The 21,489-nt window shown below is 34.8% G+C and overlaps 1 protein-coding gene across 3 annotated transcripts in view; it reads right to left on the reverse strand.

Annotated features, from left to right (window-relative positions):
* Positions 1-206: 206 nt before the first annotated feature.
* LOC145246658 (pantetheine hydrolase VNN2-like) overlaps positions 207-21,489 on the reverse strand; it is a 44,600-nt gene continuing 23,317 nt past the window's right edge. Inside the window, exons 2-3 of one of the 3 annotated variants that reach the window (XR_013863149.1) lie at positions 780-2,858; positions 207-705 (exon numbers count right to left, since the gene is read on the reverse strand). Coding sequence is in view for 2 of the 3 variants with exons in the window: in XM_080108367.1 (XP_079964493.1) it covers positions 1,473-2,858 (1,386 nt within the window). In the remaining variant the exon portion in view is untranslated. Of the gene's footprint in view, positions 2,859-9,554; positions 12,705-21,489 lie in introns of those variants that run through there. The other 2 variants (XM_080108367.1, XM_080108368.1) reach the window with 2 other exon arrangements.

The raw sequence follows: 21,489 nt of genomic DNA on the forward strand, positions 1-21,489 counted from the left end.
TTTTCCTATTTTCTCCTCATAGCTATTACCAAAAAAGGCTTGAAATTTTATAGAGATGTTCCATTGAAAACAGAAGCAACTATTCTTGCCATTTTTTTCTCTTGGCAAACCTATTCATCGGTGAGGGTAGGCATTAATACACTTACCATTATACAACCGTACATGGATAAGCTCATGCGATATGAAAAAAAGAACAAGATAAAAAAAAAGACGACAAATGTATTTATTTAAGAATGAAACAAATACATATTTTACACTAAGAAAGATATTCTTCCATCGATCTTCTTGACAATACAAAAAAAAGGGGGGAGGAAAAAACAACTAATGAACACTCCGTGCTCGAAATCAAGCGATATTTCGACTCTGCGGGTTTCCGTCAATTTCCGAGATAGTCAGTATAGAGAGAGAGAGAGGCAGTGGTTGCCGATCCAACAGCATAAAATTCATGTTTTTAGTCGGAAAGCCACTTTTTTTACAAGGAAGTCACCATTTATCAAGGCCTGAAGGTCACTTGAGGATAAGTGTTCATCAGTGTAAGGTGGTCAGTGAGACAACAGCGTAGTGATCAGTAGTGGTGAAAATTTGGTCGAATTGTATTATTTAAAATGGAGAATCACCAAGAACTTGTTTACATTGAACTTGAAGACGACTATGTGGTAGTCAGCTGGAAAACAGACCCATGGTACAGAGTTCCACAAGCGGGCAGTTCCAGGAAATAAATTTTGTTCATGGAATTTACGTTTAGATTTAGGCACAGGATTGAGGGGATTGTTGACAATGGGTATAGCTAGACGAGTGTGTGTTGTACAAGTGGACCATAGATTTAAGCTCAGTTGAGCACTTACCATGAAAATAACGATAGAGTGAAGATATATTCGCAATGTCTATTCTATGAGCAGGGGGTTGCAGTAAAGTAAAAAGACATCACCTACTATGGTTCGAACCCTGTCAAAGAAAGAAAGGATGTTGTGAACAGCTTCTCCGCAGATGTTGCAACAGTATGCAATTTCTACTAAGTAATTATTCTCGATAATACTGCACGATTTTTACCGAAGATTAGCTCAAGCATGTTTTCTATTGGACGATGTTTCGTAAACTTTTAAATTTTTACTTTTTTCAACAGGACAAGTAAATACGTAATTTTTTTTCTCTGAAATGAATTTGTTCGAAAATACACGATTGAGTCGGACGACACACTGTAGTAAAATTCCTGCTATTTTTTTTTCAGCACCCGATCTTGGATGCAGAACACAGAAAAAGAAGAGATGGAAAAACAAAAAACTCCGCCATAAAAGTCTATTGTTGTTTTAATTGAAGATTTTTTTTTAATACAAAGAAGCAATTTAAATATTATACATAAAAAAGAAAAGAAGTAAATCTGTAGTTTTGTAAATTAGTCGTCGATAATGTACGATGCTGACTATCTCTATATAAAGATATGAATAGCCATTTACATGTTTATCGTAATAAAATCAAGATGAAAAGATTATAGAAAGGATAAAAGCTACAATTGTGATGGAAACGGAAATGCATTGTCCGACATGCGCATGATTTTTGTGTGAAACACTTCCGTACCCTCTATTGCCGTATGGAGTACGGTAATCTTTGTCGTCTTCCTTGTAGACCCTTCCCATGAGCGAAGCAGAGTGGATAGCCCCCTCTTCTCTATCATCCAAACTGATCTTGCCGTTTTCGTATTTCCAATAGTATGGCAAAAGCTCAACTTCGTGGTTAGATGTGAAGAGAACTTGCGGATAGATGTACTCCGTCGTAAAGTTGATTCCAACTAGTTCAAACGTTCTGAAGTAAGTGCTAGCACGCTCTGTCGGTTGGCCACATTTTGGATCGCAGCGAACCACAACACACATCTCAACTCCAAGCAAGTAGCCCACAGCTCTCGCGTGGCCTTTATAAACACCCAACCCATATTTTTCTATCCTTTCGCTGGAATCGTAGTTTAATTGACAGCAGAATCGGTCATGGCAAACAGTTATATTGTCTCGCTGCTTGGTGAATTCGAGGAATTTGAAAGTGACTTCGTCGTTAAAAACGGCCATGCGATAATTGATAGTTTTACTCTGGCGTGGCGGCAATATTGGACGGGAGAAAAACCTGTCCATATCGCTTTCTACAGGGGATTTTACTCTCACCGAAAGCAACTTTGCAGAATAATCATCTGGCTCGGACACAAATTTTTTCATCCCATGAGGTGTGTATATACCGCTTCCATACGACCCGCAGTGACCATCGTGAACTGTGGATACGAATAGGTTGATTTTTTGGCCTCGAGCAAGCGCGGAATTCCACTGTATAGCTCTAAATAATGGTTTCGAGGTCTTCCAAGCATTTGGCATCACGATATTTGTCGTAAATTTCTTCTGGACAAGATCCACTAGAGGGCTTTTGAATAAACTATCATAGGATGTTATCAGACCAAAGTCCCCAAAAGGCGTTCTAAAAGTGACGACCTCTGTCTTGGCTGGGCTGTTATAATAGCTCTCTTTGAACAAATGCTTCTTGCGGTATTTTGCAACTAGTGTGCCGTTTGAAGAATATACAACATTCGTATTGTACTGATATTGACCATCGTTTGGACAATTGGAATCGTCGCGCTTGTTGCACGGCACTTTTTCGCCGACATTCGCCACGACATACAGGCCAAAGTTTTTTGCTATACAACTGAGCTCCCTCTGGATCTCGGTGGCGGCAAACGGGTATCTTTCCTTGCATGGATTCCATTTCTTCTGTGGATCGGGAATAGGTTCCAAGAACGGTGCAATGTCAGTTCGACGGGCGTATTTGTCGTAACCGAAAATCCCAAACAGACCATATTCTGGGAAAACAACGATCTCATTTCCCTGAAAACAGAAGAAAAGAAAAATAAACATAAATTGCTGATTCTACATCAAGGGTATATTAAATAATAACAAACCACTTCAAAATACAACATTTAATAATAGTACGTAACAAAAAATAATGCAGTCTTTTGACGGATTTAAGTAATTAATAATCAATCATCGTAATATGAACCATGTGCCGAGTTCATTATTTATTATTTATAAAAGTGACCATGTCTATCTCTGTGAGGAACTGCCTCTTCCAAACTACTCAATTTTGGATTTTGATATATAGGTGGTTTGGACCTGTAGAACAAATTCGATTTGATTTTAGCCGGTAAAAATAGCTGCTAAGTGATTAGTACTGAAAAAAATTGGACATTGGCAGGCTTAAGTCGACTTAAAGTGCCCTACGCAAACGAATCTATAAATTTATACATTTTACAACGTTATTTTTTAAGATTTCATGAGTAAGGAGATAATGCAGAGTGCAGCGAATAAGGCTGTAAAGCTATACGTTTTGGTTTCGTATCTAGCTTACAGCACTGATATAATTTTTTTAACTTTTTGAAATTGGCACAATATAATAATCAACAGGGTTTTAGCTCTATGATATTAAATGCGAAAGTTGCATGAATTAAAATATATTTAAGTCACGCTGGTGACCACTACTATATATTGGCTAGAATATAATAATCGGCGAGAATTGTCTCTATAATAATAATAATAATAATAATAATAATAATAAATTTATTATCATCATCATTATTATTATTATTATTATTATTATTATTATTATTATTATTATTATTATTATTATAAATACGAAATCTGCATAATTGAAATATCATATTTTAGCGTATTTTGTGACCGAGCAATTCTGAGTGTCGTGCTAGTATATATATATATATATATATATATATATATATATATATATATATATATAATCGTTAATTCATTACTCGCACAGCAGTAGCCGTTTAGCGTGACTGTCGTATGGGCGGTCGGGTTTCTATCCTGGCTTGAGGTAGTTGCCTGTCTAGCCGCACTGATACGTTGTGATACAGCGAAACAGTACTGTATGTGGATGACTATATATATATCCACACTTTTTGATAGTAAAAGATATATACATGTAATGTATATATATACAATAAGTTGTTTTTAAACATTGCTAGATTTATTTAAGCAAAGTATATATGATTTACACTATCAGAGCATACATATCATTTGTAAAGAATTCCAATACGATAGGTATATTTGAATAACATTCATATTACTTTATAGTTTATCTCAGTGACTCGACTAGGGAACTAGTATGATAGTGTGTTTGAGATGTGCTACTTTGTAAGAGAATAACAGAGTTTTGGTGCAGGTACAGAATTCAACTAATTTTTTTAAAGATACAAAAAAAAATTATCAGGTTCATACTCATCACCGAACAAAAATATCATATTCCAAAAACTTATGAAAATACAAATTTTATTACTAAGCGAAAAATTGTGTTTTGATCCTCCATGTTAAATAAATAAGTGGAAACAACCTTATTCTAACTACCGATATCAAAATTAGCCTTGTAATGGCTAAATTTTACTATTAAAATCGTTTACAATCGTAAAAAAATATATATATGAAGAAATTACTTGATCAATTTTTATGATTTTTGGAATATGATATTTTCATTCAGTGACGGATATATACATCATAAACAGTTTTCTGCGATTTAGGGTTTTTTTATAGGTTGAATTTTGAATAAGAACCCATTTTTTTCCTGTTAATGTCTATATCCTTGTTAGATAGATCTTGTACTTTCGGAATATTTCAGGTAAAGAAAAAGCTTGCCCATAGGGTTGAATAGAATTAGGGAGCAGTTGCAAAAATATAATATTAGAACGGAAGTCATAGTTTTGTATCACCTTGTCAAAACAACTGAATAAATAAATAACGAAGTAAGAACATGTGTGATCGGTGCTTTGGGGGCATTTATTTTAGTGACGGCTAATCGCACGTTGAGCCTGGTCAGTGACTAATTTGGAAATTCCAGGCGCTGTATGTAGGAAGACGTCGACATCTCACCGCAAGAGTTGCAAAAACCTAACGTCGTCATCTCCCCGAACGGTGATATACATGCGACTGGAGACAACTTTCAAAGTGGTTTTCACAAAAACTGAATTTCATGCTCCCATGGAACTTCCTCCTTTGGATGAAGGTGTTTAAACCCGCATAGGGTTATTGCCGTTCCCATCACTTTTTTAATCGGGTTATATTTACTACAATATAATATAACAAAGAAAATGCTACAGGGACATAAGAGTTGGATTAAGAAGAATTTTAAGGTATAGATAATGATTAATACTGTACTACCATAAGGTATCAATGTATCTCTTGTCATTGAACGCAGAAAAAATAGGAATTAAACGTTAATGGCTGTGTAAAAGGGTGTAGCATTACCGCCGTACCCGAAAGAAATGATAACATCTTTATTTATTGTTGATTTTTGGTGGTGAGCGACTATGAGTCCAATGGGTAGAGAGGGGTAATGGGTTGATAGGAGAAAGACGCATACACTGACTCTCGGCCTCTGCTCGCCAAAATAAAAACTCTCATCTCGATTCAAGCTGTTGTTATGCAATCGCCTCTGCTCAACGGCATCTGACATATCTCTCTTTGGACAATCGATTCCGAGCCGCTGATGGTCCTGGATATGACTTTAAACTATATCCAGTGCTGAGGCCTCTGCTTGCGGGCTTTGGGGAGTGTTGAGCCACCCTTTAATTACCATTGCTCCCAGGTCCACTTTGACCTGGAGTGGTAGAACCTATTAGGGTCCCAACTATGGGTTAAATAGAAACCGACTTGAAAACAACAAATATATTCTATTTAAAAAAAAATTTTCTTCAAGATCTTTGGATTCGGCATTAAATAACCCGAAAAGGGTTGATATGCCGTAAAACAAAAACAACCAACCGAGCCTCTGTCCGGTGCAGCTGCACTCGCCATTAATTTATTAAATTTGACCTTTCGAAATTTCAGTTATTATTTTTGTTTAATGTTAGATTGTTGTCAGCTTTGTTCGCCCTTGCTTTATTTAAATGGCCTTTTGAAATTACATTTTTTGTTGTCTGACGTCTGGTTGTCGTTCGCTGCATTTCCGGGATTTTCGGTACACAAGATGGTGATTATTCAATAGGAGCAGTACTTGATCACGATAATAACCCTGTTATCTATGATAGAGTTACCCTTGTGATGATCAGCATTCGATGTGTATTTGCGTTACTCTATGTTACAAAACCGAAGACACATTTGCAGAAAAGCGAACCTTTAAAAAATTAAGTCAGGTTACTTTAAGTAAACAGGTAAAGAAATTGTTTCAAACCACTGTTTCGCGGCACATTATTTTAGCACGCAATGATTACTGGAATGCCGTGAAGAGATAATAGCTAGGAGCCATTTCATTTTGTTTAATAAAGGCATTTAATTTTTTTTTAATCATGACGACACTGTTCAACTCTAACTCTAAGTAAAAAAAATAAAAATAAAGCCACTAAAATTTTAGTACACTTCTCAACTTCGTACCTATGTGAATTTGGAGTTTCTAATCTCAACAACATAAAAAATAAAATAAAGACGCGAAAGACTTTAACATATTGAAGAGGAGTTAGTGTGTCTTTTTCACATTCGCTCCACATACTGCAGCAGTAGTTAAAATACACCAGGAAGTGTGTGAGTTCCTTTTTCATAGGTTCTGAAACGGCTCGGTTTAATTTTTTGCAAATTTCACACAAAAGTAATTTATATGCCTGGCAGTGTTTTAGATATGTTTTGTAGATAAATCCATCCGATAAGAATCGAAAATCGAAGAAATCCCATCTTAAAAATAGTTTTTATCTCTTATAGATACAAAAAAAAGAATAATTTTTACACGGGAATATTTTATGTTACACCGACCAAGGAAAATAATAAAATTTCAGCAAATCATTTTCGAAAATCGAAAAAGTCCGATCTCAAAAACACTTTTTCTTCCTTATAGATAAAAAAAATAATAATTTTACAAGGGAATATTTTACATTACACCGGCCAAGAGAAATAATAAAATCTCAGCAAACCAATTCTTCTTATCAAACAGAGTTTTTGTCATCTGGAAATATGGCTCAGTGGTAGAGAATTCGACTACAGATCGAATTATCCCATGTTAAAGCGCTGGTATACCTTACTATTTTATTTTAAGTTTTTCTTATTAATGAGTTCAATCTATACTCCTATAAATTTGTTTGGTTTATGTGTGTATGTGTGTGTGTATGTGTGTGTGGATTGATATTATACTAAAAATCTTTTTTTCTATTTAATTAAAAAGAAAATACGACTTTGTTTATATGGGTCGTGGAATCGCATTCATCTGCAAACGATCTAGCTAATTTGCATATTCTTTTAAACATTCATTTTAATTAATTCCCTACTAGTTTTTTTTGGTGGTTTTCTTATGGGATGATCATCTTTAGTTAACTATTACATGTAATCATATTCATGCAGATATTCTACATGATTTATACTTATGTAATATTTGTGTAAAAAGGTCATAGTAAACACGAACCTCTTTCTATATATTTATGTATGTGTATATATATTTGCTTAAATTTTTTGCCTACCAAACTCCTCTGTCAGTTTTTGGTCTACATGCATGAAACTTAATATATAGGATGTTGGAACCCATGCGAAACTTTACATTTGGATTTTAGGCGGGGAAATTCGGTTCAAAAGTGTAAAAAATTTAAAAAAATGGGTCCAATATTGCATAATAATAAACACGAAATCTGCATTAATGAAAATATCATATTTAAGCGTATCTGCTAGTTTACGATAAAAGAAGAGGTACCATTAAAAATTGCCGCACATAATTTTTTCGTTTTGTATATTTTAAAACAAAGCATTAATTAGAAGTGACTTTTCCAGAACATTCATCGTCAAGCCCAAATATAAGTTGCCGTGATATGGCAAATAAAAACGGACGGAATTTGATGAACGTCATTATCATTATTATATTTACTAGCCTGAGAGCCCAACGTTGCCCGAGTTTTGGAGGTTTATGTTGAGCAAAAAAAAAAGCGATCAATGTTTTTAACTTTGATCCCAATTTTGGCCTCTTTACATTTATTGTTTTGGGCTCAAATCAAATTATAGTTTGATCCATGTCCAAGTAACCTAAATTAAAAATTTTAAGTGTTTATACCCAAAAATTGGCGGAGGAGTTTGGTAGAGTTCTCAAAGGTCAAATCGTTGAACTTTGACCCCCTTAACAGCCAAATTTATGGCCGAAAACCAATTACAAAGATTTTTCCCAAATCTCAGTACCCTGTATATCAAATTTCGAGTCTGTACACTGACAATTGACAGAGTGTAGGGAAATGTACACAGACAGACAGACAGACACACACACACACACACACACACTTCCACTTTTATAGATATATAGCTTTATTTATTCACTCATTCATTTATTTGCGAATTAGTCCACCGGGAAAATTATTCCTCGTAATATATGCTATTCAATAGAGGATTGATTCTATAAAACATACACACGCAATGTGTATAATTAAAATATTATATTTAAGCGTATTGTACGACCAGGCAACCCCAGATGGCCAGCTCGTGTGATATAAATAGGAAAATTCGCAAGAGCGCGATGACCGAAAAGTTACAAATATTACAATCACGATTAGGACGACAGTGGGAAACTTTTATAATCAAATAGTCTGAATAAAAGATATATTAACGATTTAATAGAGATTGGAAAGAGTAATGCAATCTTAGCTGTTAATTCAGAATAAAGTCTTTAAAACTTTATATGCCAACCACGATTTGGATTACAGATAAAAACTATGGTGTTAATAAAAGAAGGCCGGTAAGTAAACGACCGAAAAGACGGATTGCGCTAATTAGAACGACAATCGCAATAATCATACAGTCTGAATACCAGATTTGTAAAGATGAGGCTTGATAGAGAGCGGGAAGAGCTGATGGGCGTATCTCATCACTTACAAAGATTCATTGTCCATGTTACGAGTCTAATAATGATAGCCTGTCCTTCTTTCTAATCGTACGCGGCCCGATCGCTCTTTTCCTATTTTCTCCTCATATCTAGTACCAAAAAAGGCTTTATTAAGACGGGGTTCGATAGAGATTAGAAACCGTAATCCATCGTAAGCTGTCAATTCAGAATAAAGCCTTTAAAATGTTATATGACAACACCGGTGAAGATTACAGTTAAAAATATATGGTATTAATAAAAAAAATAAAAAAAAGGCCGGTGAGTACAACGACCGAAAAGACAGATTCCGCTAATCACGATTAGGACGACAAAAACATTTTTTTTATAGTCTAAATAAAAGATATGCTAAGATGAGGCTTGATAGAGAGTGGGGAGAGATGATGGGCGTATCTCATCACTTACAAAGATCCATTGTCCATGTTGCGAGTCTAATAGTGATAGCCTGTCCTTCTTTCTAATCGGACGCGGCCCGATCGCTCTTTTTCTTGTTTTCTCCTGAAAGTGGCTTGGAATTTTAGAGAAGGGTTCCGCTGAAATCAGAAGCAACTATTCTTGCCGTTTTTTTCTCTCAACAAACTTATTCATCAGTGAGCGTAGGTATTAATACACTTACCAGTATACAACCCGTACATGGGTAAGCTCATGCGATAAAAAAGAACAAAATAAAAAAAGACGACAAATGTATTTATTTAAGAATGAAACAAATACAAATTTGACACTAAGAAAGATATTCTTCCATCGATCTTCTTGACAATACAAAAAAGGGGGGAAAAAAACAACCAATGAACACTCCGTGCTCGAAATCAAGCGATATTTCGATTCTGCGGGTTTCCGTCAATTTCCGAGATAGTCAGTGTAGAGAGAGAGGCGGTGGTTGCCGATCCAACAGCATAAAATCCAATTTTTTAGAGCCGAAAGCCACTTTTTTTTTTTTACAAGTAAGTCACCATTTATCAAGACCTGAAGGCCACTTGAGGATAAGTGTTCATGAGTGTAAGGTGGTCAGTGAGACAACAACGTAGTGATCAGTAGTGGTGAAAATTTGGTCGAATTGTATTATTTAAAATAGAGAATCACCAAGAACTTGTTTACATTGAACTTGAAGACGACAATGTAGTAGTCAGCTAAAAAGCAGATCCACAAGCGGGCGGTTCTGGGAAAGGAACTTTGTTCATGGAATTTGGGTTTAGATTTAGACACAGTATATAGGGGATTGTTGACAATGGGTATAGCTAGACGAGTGTTTGTTGTGAATGTTTTGCAGGTTGACCATAGATTAGAGCTCAGTCGAACAACGATAGAGCGGAGCCAGACTCGCAATGTTTCTTCTGTGAGCAAGAGGTTGCAGGAAAGAGAAAGACATCACCTACTAGGTTTCGAAAGGTAAGAAAGGGTTTCTATGCACAGCTTCTCCGCAGATGTTGCAACAGTATGCAATTTTTACTACGTAATTGGTTCTTATATAGAGAATTGCGTCGGGAATGAGATCCCTTCTGGAGATAAAAGATGTCGCATGATTCGACTCTTTCACGCCGCTAAGAATTGCAGAATCCACTGTCAATCTCGGCACCGCAGATCGGTTCGCCAATACCAGAAGGAAGAATACGAGACATAGAGCTCACTCACTGGTGCTTTTATTCGTGTAATGAGACAGGTGTATATTTACACATTAAAAAAACGTTGTACAGTTATTTCTTTTGTATTATATGATTCAAGTTGATCACTGGGTATTTAAGTCGTGTATAATTTTTGCTGCAACGTTACTATAGTGAGTATTCGAAAAAGATTCACTTCAGAGAAAAACATTATTACGTACTTACATGGCATGCCGAAATTAGTATCAATTCCAAAGATTACGAAACATTTTCCAGTAGAAAAATAGTTCTAAGTAAAAACATACTTTTTCAAAGATGCAATTTCGGTGTAAATTAACCCTTTAGATGTTTGAAATTAGGGGGAGATAACTGCTTTCCAGCCGGCCATCTTGCTTATTTTCGATAATACTACACGCCTTTTTCCCCCGAAAATTAACTTTAGCACAACTTCTATTAGTTAGACGATATTTAGTAAACTTTCAAATTTTTACTAATTTCAACATGACAAGTAAATATGTAATATTGTTTCTCTCTTAAATAAAATACACGATTGAGTCCGACGACACGCTGTAGTAAAGTTGCAGCTATTTTTTTTTTTTTTTTTTCTCTCTGATGCAAAAATACAGAAAAAGAAGAGACGGAAAAACGAAAACTCCGTCATAAAAATCTATTGTTGTTTTAATTGGATAATTTTTTTTTTTTTAAATACAAAGAAGTAATTTAAATATTATACATAAGAAAGAAAAACAGTAAATCTGTACTTTTGTAAATTAGTCGTCGATAATGTACGATGTTGACTATCTCTATATAAAGATATGAATAGCCATTTACATGTTTATCGTAATAAAATCAAGATGAAAGTATTATAGAAAGGATAAAAGCTACAATTGTGATGGAAATGGAAATGCATTGGCCGAAAAGCGCATGATTTCTATGTGAATCACCTCCGGATCCTATATCATGGTATTCTTTGTCTTCCTTGTAGACCCTTCCCATGAGCGAAGCAGAGCGGACAGCCTCTTCTGCTCTTTTGTTAAAACTGATCTTGTTGTTTTCGTGTTCCCAATTGTATGGCAAAAGCTCCAGTTCCATGTCAGATTCGAAGAGAACTTGTGGATAGATATAGCTCGTTGTAAAGTTGATTCCGACCAGTTCGAACGTTCTGAAAGAAGTGCTAGCACGCTGTATCGGTTGGCCACATTTTGGAAAGCAGCGAACTACAACACACATCTCAACTCCAAGCAAGTAGCCCACAGCTCTCACGTGGCCTTTATAAACACCCAACCCATATTTTTCTATCCTTTCGCTGGAATCGTAGTTTAATTGACAACAGAATCGGTCATGGCAAACAGTTATATTGTCTCGCTGCTTGGTGAATTCGAGGAATTTGAAAGTGACTTCGTCGTTAAAAACGGCCATGCGATAATTGATAGTTTTACTCTGGCGTGGCGGCAATATTGGACGGGAGAAAAACCTGTCCATATCGCTTTCTTCAGTGGATTTTACTCTCGTCGAAAGCAACTTTGCAGAATAATCATCTGGCTCGGACACAATTTTTTTCATCCCATGAGGTGTGTATATACCGCTTCCATACGACCCGCAGTGACCATCATGAATTGAGGATACGAGTAGGTTGATTTTTTGGCCTCGAGCAAGCGCGGAATTCCACTGTATAGCTCTAAATAATGGCTTCGAGGTCTTCCAAGCATTTGGCATCACGATATTTGTCGTAAATTTCTTCTGGACAAGATCCACTAGAGGGCTTTTGAATAAACTATCATAGGATGTTATCAGACCAAAGTCCCCAAAAGGCGTTCTAAAAGTGACGACCTCTGTCTTGGCTGGGCTGTTATAATAGCTCTCATTGAACAAATGCTTCTTACGGTATTTTGCAACTAGTGTGCCGTTTGAAGAATATACAACATTCGTATTGTACTGATATTGACCATCGTTTGGACAACTGGAATCGTCGCGCTTCTTGCACGGCACTTTTTCACCGACATTTGCCACGACATATAGGCGAAAGTTTTTTGCCATACAACTGAGCTCCCTCTGGATCTCGTTTGATGGATGCGTCGGATATCTGTTCTCGCATGGGTTCCATGATCTCTTCTGAGGATCGGGAATAGGTTCCAAGAACGGTGCAATGTCAGTTCGACTAGCGTTTTTGTCGTAACCGAAAATTCCAAACAGACCATATTCTGGGAAAACAATGATCTCATTTCCCTGAAAACAGAAGAAAAGAAAAATAAACATAAAATGCTATGATTCTATATCAAGGGTATATTCATTAATAACAAACCACTTCAAAATAGAATATTTAATAATATTACGTAAGAAAAAATAATGCAGTCTTTTGACGGATTTAAATAATTAATAATCAACTATCGTAATATGAACCATGTGTCGAGTACATTATTTATTATTTATAAAAGTGACCATGTCTGTCTGTGTCAGGAATTGCCTCTACTAAACTACTCTATCATTTATTGGTCTACGGTCTTAAAACTTTATATATAGAGGATTTGGATCCGTCGACAAACTCGATTTGGTTTTATCCGATAAAAATAGCTGCTAAGGTATTAGTATTGACAAAATTGGACATTGGCAGGCTTAAGTCGACTTTAAGTGCCCTACGCGAGCGAAACTATAAATTTATACATTTTACAACGTTATTTTTGAAGATTTTATATGAGTAAGAACATAATGCAGAGTGCAGCGAATAAGGCTGTAAAGCTATACGTTTTTTTTATGTAGCTTATAGCACTGAAATCATTTTTTAACTCTTGAAATCACAACTATATTGGGTACAATATAATAATCAGTGAGAATAGGCTCTATAATAATAATATATTAAATAAGAAATCTGCATAAACTGAAATATCGTATTTAAACGTATTTTACCACTGGACAACTCCAGGCGTCGTTCTAATATATATATATATATATATATATATATATATGTGTGTGTGTGTGTGTGTGTGTGTGTGTGTGTGTGTGTGTGTGTGTGTGTGTGTGTGTGAAAATATCGTTAATTCACTAACTGCATAACAGCAGTCGAATAGCGTTAAAGTGAGAAGCGTTAACTGTCGTTCGGGCGGTCGAGTTCGAATCCTGGCTTTAGGTAGTTGCTTATTTATCCAGAGTGATGAGCTGTGATACAGCGAAACAGTACTGTATGTGGATGATTATGTATATATACTTTTTGATAATAAAAGATATATATACATATAATGTATATATCTATATATTTATAAAACTGTAAATGTGTGCGTGTGTGTGTGTGTGTGCGCGCGCGTGTGTGTGTACATTTCCCTACCAAATAACTTTGTCAGTTTTCCGTCTAGAGACTTGAGATTTGTCATAAGGGTACTGAGATTTGGGAAAATCTTCTAAATCAGTTATCGGCCAGAAATTTGGCTGTTAAGCGGTCAAAGTTCAACGATTTGACTTTTGAGAAGTCTACCAAACTCCTCCGCCAATTTTGGGTATGAACACTTAAAATTTTTAACTTAGGCTACTTGGACATGGATCAAACTATGATTTGATTTGAGCCCAAAACAATAAATGTAAAGAGGTCAAAATTGGGGTCAAAGTTTTTAAAAAATTGACCTCTGCGGTCTCTACCAAATTACTCAGCTCATTTCTGGTCTAAACATTTGAAATTTTACATAAAGGGTATTCAGAGATAGGGCAAGATTTTTAATCGGTGTAGGTAGAAATTTTGAGCTGTCAAGAGGTCAGAGTTCAAAAGATATTACTTTTTGCTGTGTCTAGCAAACTATTCAGCTAATTTTTGGTCTAAACATTTCAAATTTACACATAATGGGTATTAAGACATGCGGCAAGCATTTTAATCAGTTTTGGGGTGAAAATTTGGCTGCCAAAAGGTTAAAGTTTAAAGAGTTGACCTTTGCAGATTCTACCAAATTCCTCCGCCAATTTTGGGTCTAAAGACTTAAGGTTTTAGGTCTAGGTAACTTGGACATGGGTAAAACTTTGTATTTTGATTTGAGACCAAAACAATTAATGTTAAAGGATCAAAATTGTTTTAAACAAAATTACCTCTGCGGTCTCTACGAAATTACTTAGAAAAATTTTGGTCTAAACATTTGAAATTGTACATAAAATGTATTCACATGTAGGGCAAGTTATATATGTACATGTCTATCTATCTAACTAACTATATATCTATAAAAGTGAACGTGTCTGTGTGTGTGTGTGTGTGTGTGTGTGTGTGTGTGTGTGTGTGTGTGTGTGTGTGTGTGTACATTTCCCTACACAATAACTCTGTCAATTTTAGTCTACAGACTCGAAATTTGATATACAGGGTACTGAGATTAGGAAAATCTTTTTGATCTGTTTTCGGCCAGAAATTTGGCTGTTAAGGGGTCAACGTTCAACGATTTGACCTTTGAGAACTCTAACGAACTCCTCCGACAATTTTGGGTCTAAACACTTGAAATTTTAGATATAGCTTCCTTGGATATGGATCTAACTTAATAACTTGATTTGAGCCCAAAACAAAAAATTTCAAGGGGTCATAATACTCAGACAATTTCTTGTCTAAACATTTGGAATTTTACATAAAGGGTATTCAGAGATAGGGCAAGCTTATTCATCAGTTGGGTCGAAAATTTTTAGTTACCAATATATAAATGTATGCATGTATATATGTTTGCATGTCTGCCTAAAACTTTCGACAGTGGCGACGGATTTTACCAACATCAGTATCGTTTTGAAGTTCGACCTTTCATACGACAAATATCGAAAGATTGGCTAAAAACATTAATATTTTCACCCTCAACTAGGCACTTTTCTACAGGGGGGCCCTTTTTTCGCCGATATTTTTAAAAGTTATCCTCTCCTTTCGAATGTCTAGCCTAAATGTTAACATAAGTCATTTCAAATTTGGCGGTGGTCGTAACCGCAAAGACGTCAGGTTGTCTCCCGGTTCTTTTCCTCCTTTGCGGTACAGGTTCGAACCTTCCTTCCTACTACCACTTTATTTTTTGCTCACCATACACATCCAAACACCCAGGCAACGCCGGGCTGAAATGCTAGTCTATATATCTATAAAAGTGAACGTGTCTGTGTGTCCGTCTGTCTGTCTGTATGTCTGTGTACATTTCCCTACGCAATAACTTTGTCAATTTTTAGTCTACATACTCGAAATTTGATATACAGGGTACTGAGATTTGGGAAAATCTATGTGATTGGTTTTCGGCCAGAAATTTCGCTGTTAAGGAGTCAAAGTTCAACGATTTGACTTTTGAGAACTCTACCAAACTCCTCCGACAATTTTGGGTCTAAACACTTGAAATTTTAGATATAGGTTCCTTGGACATGGATCTAAGATTTGAGCCAAAACAATAAGTGTTAAGGGGTTATAATAGGGGTCAAATGTTAAAAATAAAATTACTTCTGTGGTCTCTACCAAATTACTCAGACACTTTCTGGTCTAAACATTTGAAATTTTACATAAAGGGTACCGAGAGATAGGGCAAGCTTTTTAATCGGTTTGGGTCGAAAATTTGAGCTACCAATATATAAATGTAGGTATGTATGTATGTTTGTATGCATGTATGTATGTGTGTATGTTTGCATGTCTGCCTAAAACTGTCGACAGTGACGACGTATTTTCACAAGATCAGTATCGATTGTAAGCTCGACCCTTCAGACGATAAATACCGAAAAATTGGTTAAAAACATTAATTTCTTCACCCTCAACTGGGCACTTTTTTACAGGGAAGAGTCGCTTTTCGTCGATATTTTCGAAAGTCATTCCCTCTTTTCGATTGTGCAGCATTAATTTTAACCTACGTCACTTCCGGTCTGACGGTGGTCGTAACAGCAAAGACGTCACCTTTTTCCCTCCTTCGCAGTACGGGTTCGAGCCTGCCTTCCAACTACCCTTTTTTTTTTTTTGCTCAGCACACACCTCCAAACACCCGGGCAATGCCGGGCTGAAATGCTAGTATATCTATAAAAGTTAAAATGTCTGTGTATGCGTGTGTCTTTGTGTCTGTGTACATTTCCCTACACGATAACTCTGTCAATTTTTGTTCTACAGATTCGAAATTTGACAAAAGGCGTTTGAGATTTGGAAAAATCATTTGGGTCGGTTTTCGACCAGAAATGTGGCTGTTAAAGGATCAAAGTTCAATGATTTGACTTTTGAGAACTCTACCAAACTCCTCCGCCAATTTTGGGTCTAAACACTTGAAATTTTAGATGTAGGTTCTTTGGACATGGATCAAACTTTATAATTTGATTTGAGTCCAAAAAATAAATGCTAATGGGGGCACAATTAGGGTCAAAAAATTTTTTTAATGACCTCTGCGGTCTCTACCAAATTACTCAGCCAATTTTTGGTCTAAATATTTGAAATGTGACATAAAGTGTATTCAGACTAGGGCAAGCTTTTTAATCGATTTTTGGTCAAAAGTTTGGCTGCCAAGGTGTCAAAGTTACAAATATTTTACATTTACGGTCTCTAGCAAACTATAAAGTCAATTTTGGGTCTAAACATTTGAAATTCTACATAAAGGATATTGAGAAATGCAGCTAGCCTTTAAATCAGTTTTTGGCCGAATGTTTAGCTGCCAAGATGGCAACGTTGAGAAAGTTGACCTTTGCAGATTCTACCAAACTCCTCCGCCAATTTTGAGTCTAAACACTTGAAATTTTAGATTTACGTTACTTGGGTATCGGTCAAACATTTTAATTTGATTTGAGCTTATAACAATGAAAGTGAAAAAGTTAAAATTGGAGTCAAAGTTGTAAGAAATTGACCTCTGCGGTCCTTACCAACTTTTCTCTATGGTAGTTAAGGAAGCCTATTATATAGAAGGTATTACCGTACATATGCACACTTTTTAATATATACATATGCACATAAAGTCATGAATAGTACATAGGGCCCGAGCAAAGCCGGGCTGAACTGCTAGTATATATATTAAAGTGAAAGTGTCTGTGTATGTGTCTGTCTGTATACATTTCCCTGCCAAATAACTCTGTAAATTTTCAGTCTACATACTCGAGTTTTGACATAAGGGGTATTGTGATTTGGGAAAATCATTTTGATCGGTTTTCGCCAGAAATTTGGCTGTCAAGGGGTCAAAGTTCAACGATTTGACCTTTAAGACCTCAAGCAGACATGACACTGAAAACGTTCATTGGTTTGGATGAAACTAACAGGAACGGAACCAGTATTTCTTTTTTCTTTCTTTTCTTTCTTTTCTTTCTTTCTTTCTTTCTTTGAAGGTTGTAATGCTGGATATGGGGCAGCCAAACCAGCGTCCAACATTTCCCTGCTTTTTATTGAAACTAATCAAGAGCTCTTTCTAGTATCTTCGCTGTTCCCCTAAAGTGCAATTGTTTCGATCTCTTTTGCAGTTGGTTCACTAGGAATATTAGTTAGGTTGTGTGCTTTCATGTGATTAACAAAACCTGCTTGTTTGGCGTTTTCTACATGCTTTCTTGAGCTTCTATCTGTCTATCTTTGCTGTTTCAAAATGTTCTGCGCCCCTATATATTAGTGCCCTCCACTCCGCGATCATACGCTAGAGGCTCCCAACTGTCAACAGGAACATGAAAGCTCACCAGACTCTCCTTAATGTTATAACGAAAACCTCTCTCTCTCTCTCTCTCTCTCTCTCTCCCTATATATATATATATATATATATATATATATATATATATATATATATATATATATATATATATATATATTTGTTTAAATAAGGGGTAGTTACTAACAATGTGTATTTTTTTAACATTATTTTATTATTCCGTGTCTTGGTTTTTCATTGAGAATTATGTTTAGATCATTGTAATAATGTTTTTAAATCACTGAAATCGTTTTTAACGCGTTTCAGACGTTCTGTGAAGCGTCCTCTTCAGAAATTATTTTCAAAATGTGTTGGAGGTGTAAAAATAGCATTTTCGTAGTTCATTTCAAGTGTTTCCAAGAGGTGGAAACCTGTAAGTGTCTACTATTCATCGGAATGTTCAATTTTTATTACTCTTTTATTGGGCTGTGCTCACTCCTGTGTTGTGTTTCTAGCGCATTATTCGTTACCCCCGCCAGACCTAGGCAATACAACAACACTAATAAAAAAAACTACACGAATTTTTCAAAAATTTTGGACTAACAATTAAAGTTGAACCAAATAAAAAACATCCAATATTTTAGACATCTTTTTGAATCTATAACCATAAGCCGAATCTGAACCCATTTTATGTGCACAAACAATCTAATCCTAAGTCAATAATTTAGTCAATAGTTCCTTCTATCTCCAAAAGGATCTCAAATCTTTCAGCTGACAAAAAGACTTTTGACCAAGCATCGACGTTTTACAACAATGCTTTAAGGAACTCAGAATATAAAGAACATATAGAGTATAACAAAATAAAATCTAGTGAAATAGTTAAATTGAGTAATTACCCACAATATGACAATAAAAACTAATAAGAACAAAACAACACAACATATCCCTAACAATAATAATTCTATCACAAAAGAAACCGTCCCCTATACAATTCCAAACCAAAAACAATTTACTAAAAATAGAAAAATAAGGCGTAAGAAAGCTATTATGTTCAATCCACCATTCAGCTCTAATGTAAAAACCAACATACCCAAGGAATTTTTTCAAATATTTTAAAAATCTTTTAATTACCCACATAAGTATAGTACAATATTAAACAAAACCTCTATAAAAACATCATAGTCTACAATGCCAAATTTTGCACAGAGAATAATTTCAACAAATAATATGAAAATTAAACAAGCTCAGAATCTTCCGCTTAATTTAATACCTAGTAATAAATGTAACTGCCAAAATAAAGAGGAATGCCCTCTTAATAATGACTGCCTGCACAAAGACGTGGTAAACGCTTGCACAGTTACGCAATTGCCGAAACATGGGAACAACCAATTATACAGAGAAAATAATGAATCTAATCAAAACATTCCGGTCACAGATATACATATATAGATGCATAGAGTCAGGGATCTAACAACAACAACAACAACAACAACAACAACAACCAAAATATCAAATCTAATAATAATATTATTCCCAATATAAACCCGCAGAACATTAGCCAACACTCGCCTTGAACATCTTCAGAAACTCACTCAATTCAACTCCCCAACATAAGGAATATCGATCCTGGGACGTATAAACCACTAAACAATGATAAAACATTAAAAACATTGACTTATATAGGTGCAATCTCAAATTTAATAAAAGTAAGAATTTCAAACCACATACATTCTTTCAAAATTGAAAGGTCTCAAAATAATAACAATGGTACATCTTACATTAATCAATAGCCTGGAGGATAAAAGGATTCCCTATTCAATTAAATGGGTTGTATTAAAAAGATCAAGGGCCAAATCTTGTAATCGTTGTATATCCGAAGCAGTTATTATCACCTTTCCTAAGCCTATAATAAATGCCAAGAATGAGCTAGTGTCTAGATGTAAAGACAAGACAAGATTTAAATGCAGCCAACTTAAAATAACATAGATTATCCGTAAACCTTTAACTGTGTAAAGACATAACACACACTACTTATTAATGTTTATCTAAAAACTAATTCGCAGGTCATGTTGAGATATTTCTTTTAAATATGTTGAGGACATTCCATTTAAGCTATTTACTAATATATTCCTATTTCCATGCTACGTAGTAACTCACCATACACGCATTTACATATTATATTTTAAATCCCAGCATGCAAGTTTCACTTGAAGGAATTTGCGTGAATATTATATCAAATTTGTTTTAATACCTCTTAATAAAAACGTATATAAAGATCATTTTTCCATTTCCATACTCATAAGTAGCTCACGGATTCCTCATTTGAAAATATTTTCCCGATTCACATATTTGAATACATAATACTCAAAAATGCGTCATCTTTGTGGTGCTAGTTAGCAACCTTGTTTTCGTAGGCATTTTTTACTATTATTATTATTATTATTATTATTATTATTATTATTATTATTATTAAAATTATTAAAATTATTATTTATTATTATTAAAATTACTATTATTATTATTATTATCATTATTATTATTATTTCTTTTTTTATTTAATACGCCTTGCTTAGTATTTGCAATACTCCCACAGATTATTCTAAATCTAAATTTTCTGTTTAATATATCATTTAAAGGACATTATAAATATTTATAAAAGTAGTGAGAATTTATTTTATATAATAGATGTATAAACTTGAGGTTAAGTAACATTTAAGCGGGAAATTTCTTTATGATATATATATATATATATATATATATATATAGTGAATAAAAACACTAGTGTCTGTAGGTATTTAATAATTATTATAGTAAATAATATATATATATATATATGTATATATATATATATATATATATATATATATATATATATATATATATATATATATATAAGTACATGGGTTTAATAAGGTATGTTGAGAAACAACTCAGCAAGAGTTAAAAACATTTATTATTTGGAAAGAAAACACAAAGTTCTTAATCCGCGGAATTTTGAAGAAATACTTTCTTGGGGGGGGGGTAGCAAAATGCATAAAGAAATGTTGTGTGTAAAATATTCAAAGAATTTAAGCATGAAAAGGATCACATTAGAATAATGGTTGCACGTGAGAGTGTGTTCCGGTGGTTGTTGAGTCCAAAATCCGGTGAATCCATTGAATGTGGTAGAAATAATATATCCATGTTCATAGTAGTCCAAGTGCATGTTTTTTGGAGAATATAAATATCTTAGTTGATAGGAACAAATGAAGAAGTCCAGTCTGTGAGATTATCAAAAAAGAAAGCGATTTGAAGAATAAGCGGTGGATTGAGTTCATTCAAAGGTGAGGGAGTGTATTGACTCAAAGTCAAGGCAGTTCAACGCTGTGGAGTAAGGGAAGGTGATGATCAAGTTGTCATGGCAATCTATCTTTGTAAAAATAGTAATTAGGACAGTGAGGGGTGAAGTCGAATGGGTG

The sequence above is a fragment of the Euprymna scolopes genome, chromosome 24 (assembly GCF_053919585.1).
Source record: "Euprymna scolopes isolate OS-2025 chromosome 24, ASM5391958v1, whole genome shotgun sequence".
NCBI lineage: Eukaryota > Metazoa > Mollusca > Cephalopoda > Sepiida > Sepiolidae > Euprymna > Euprymna scolopes.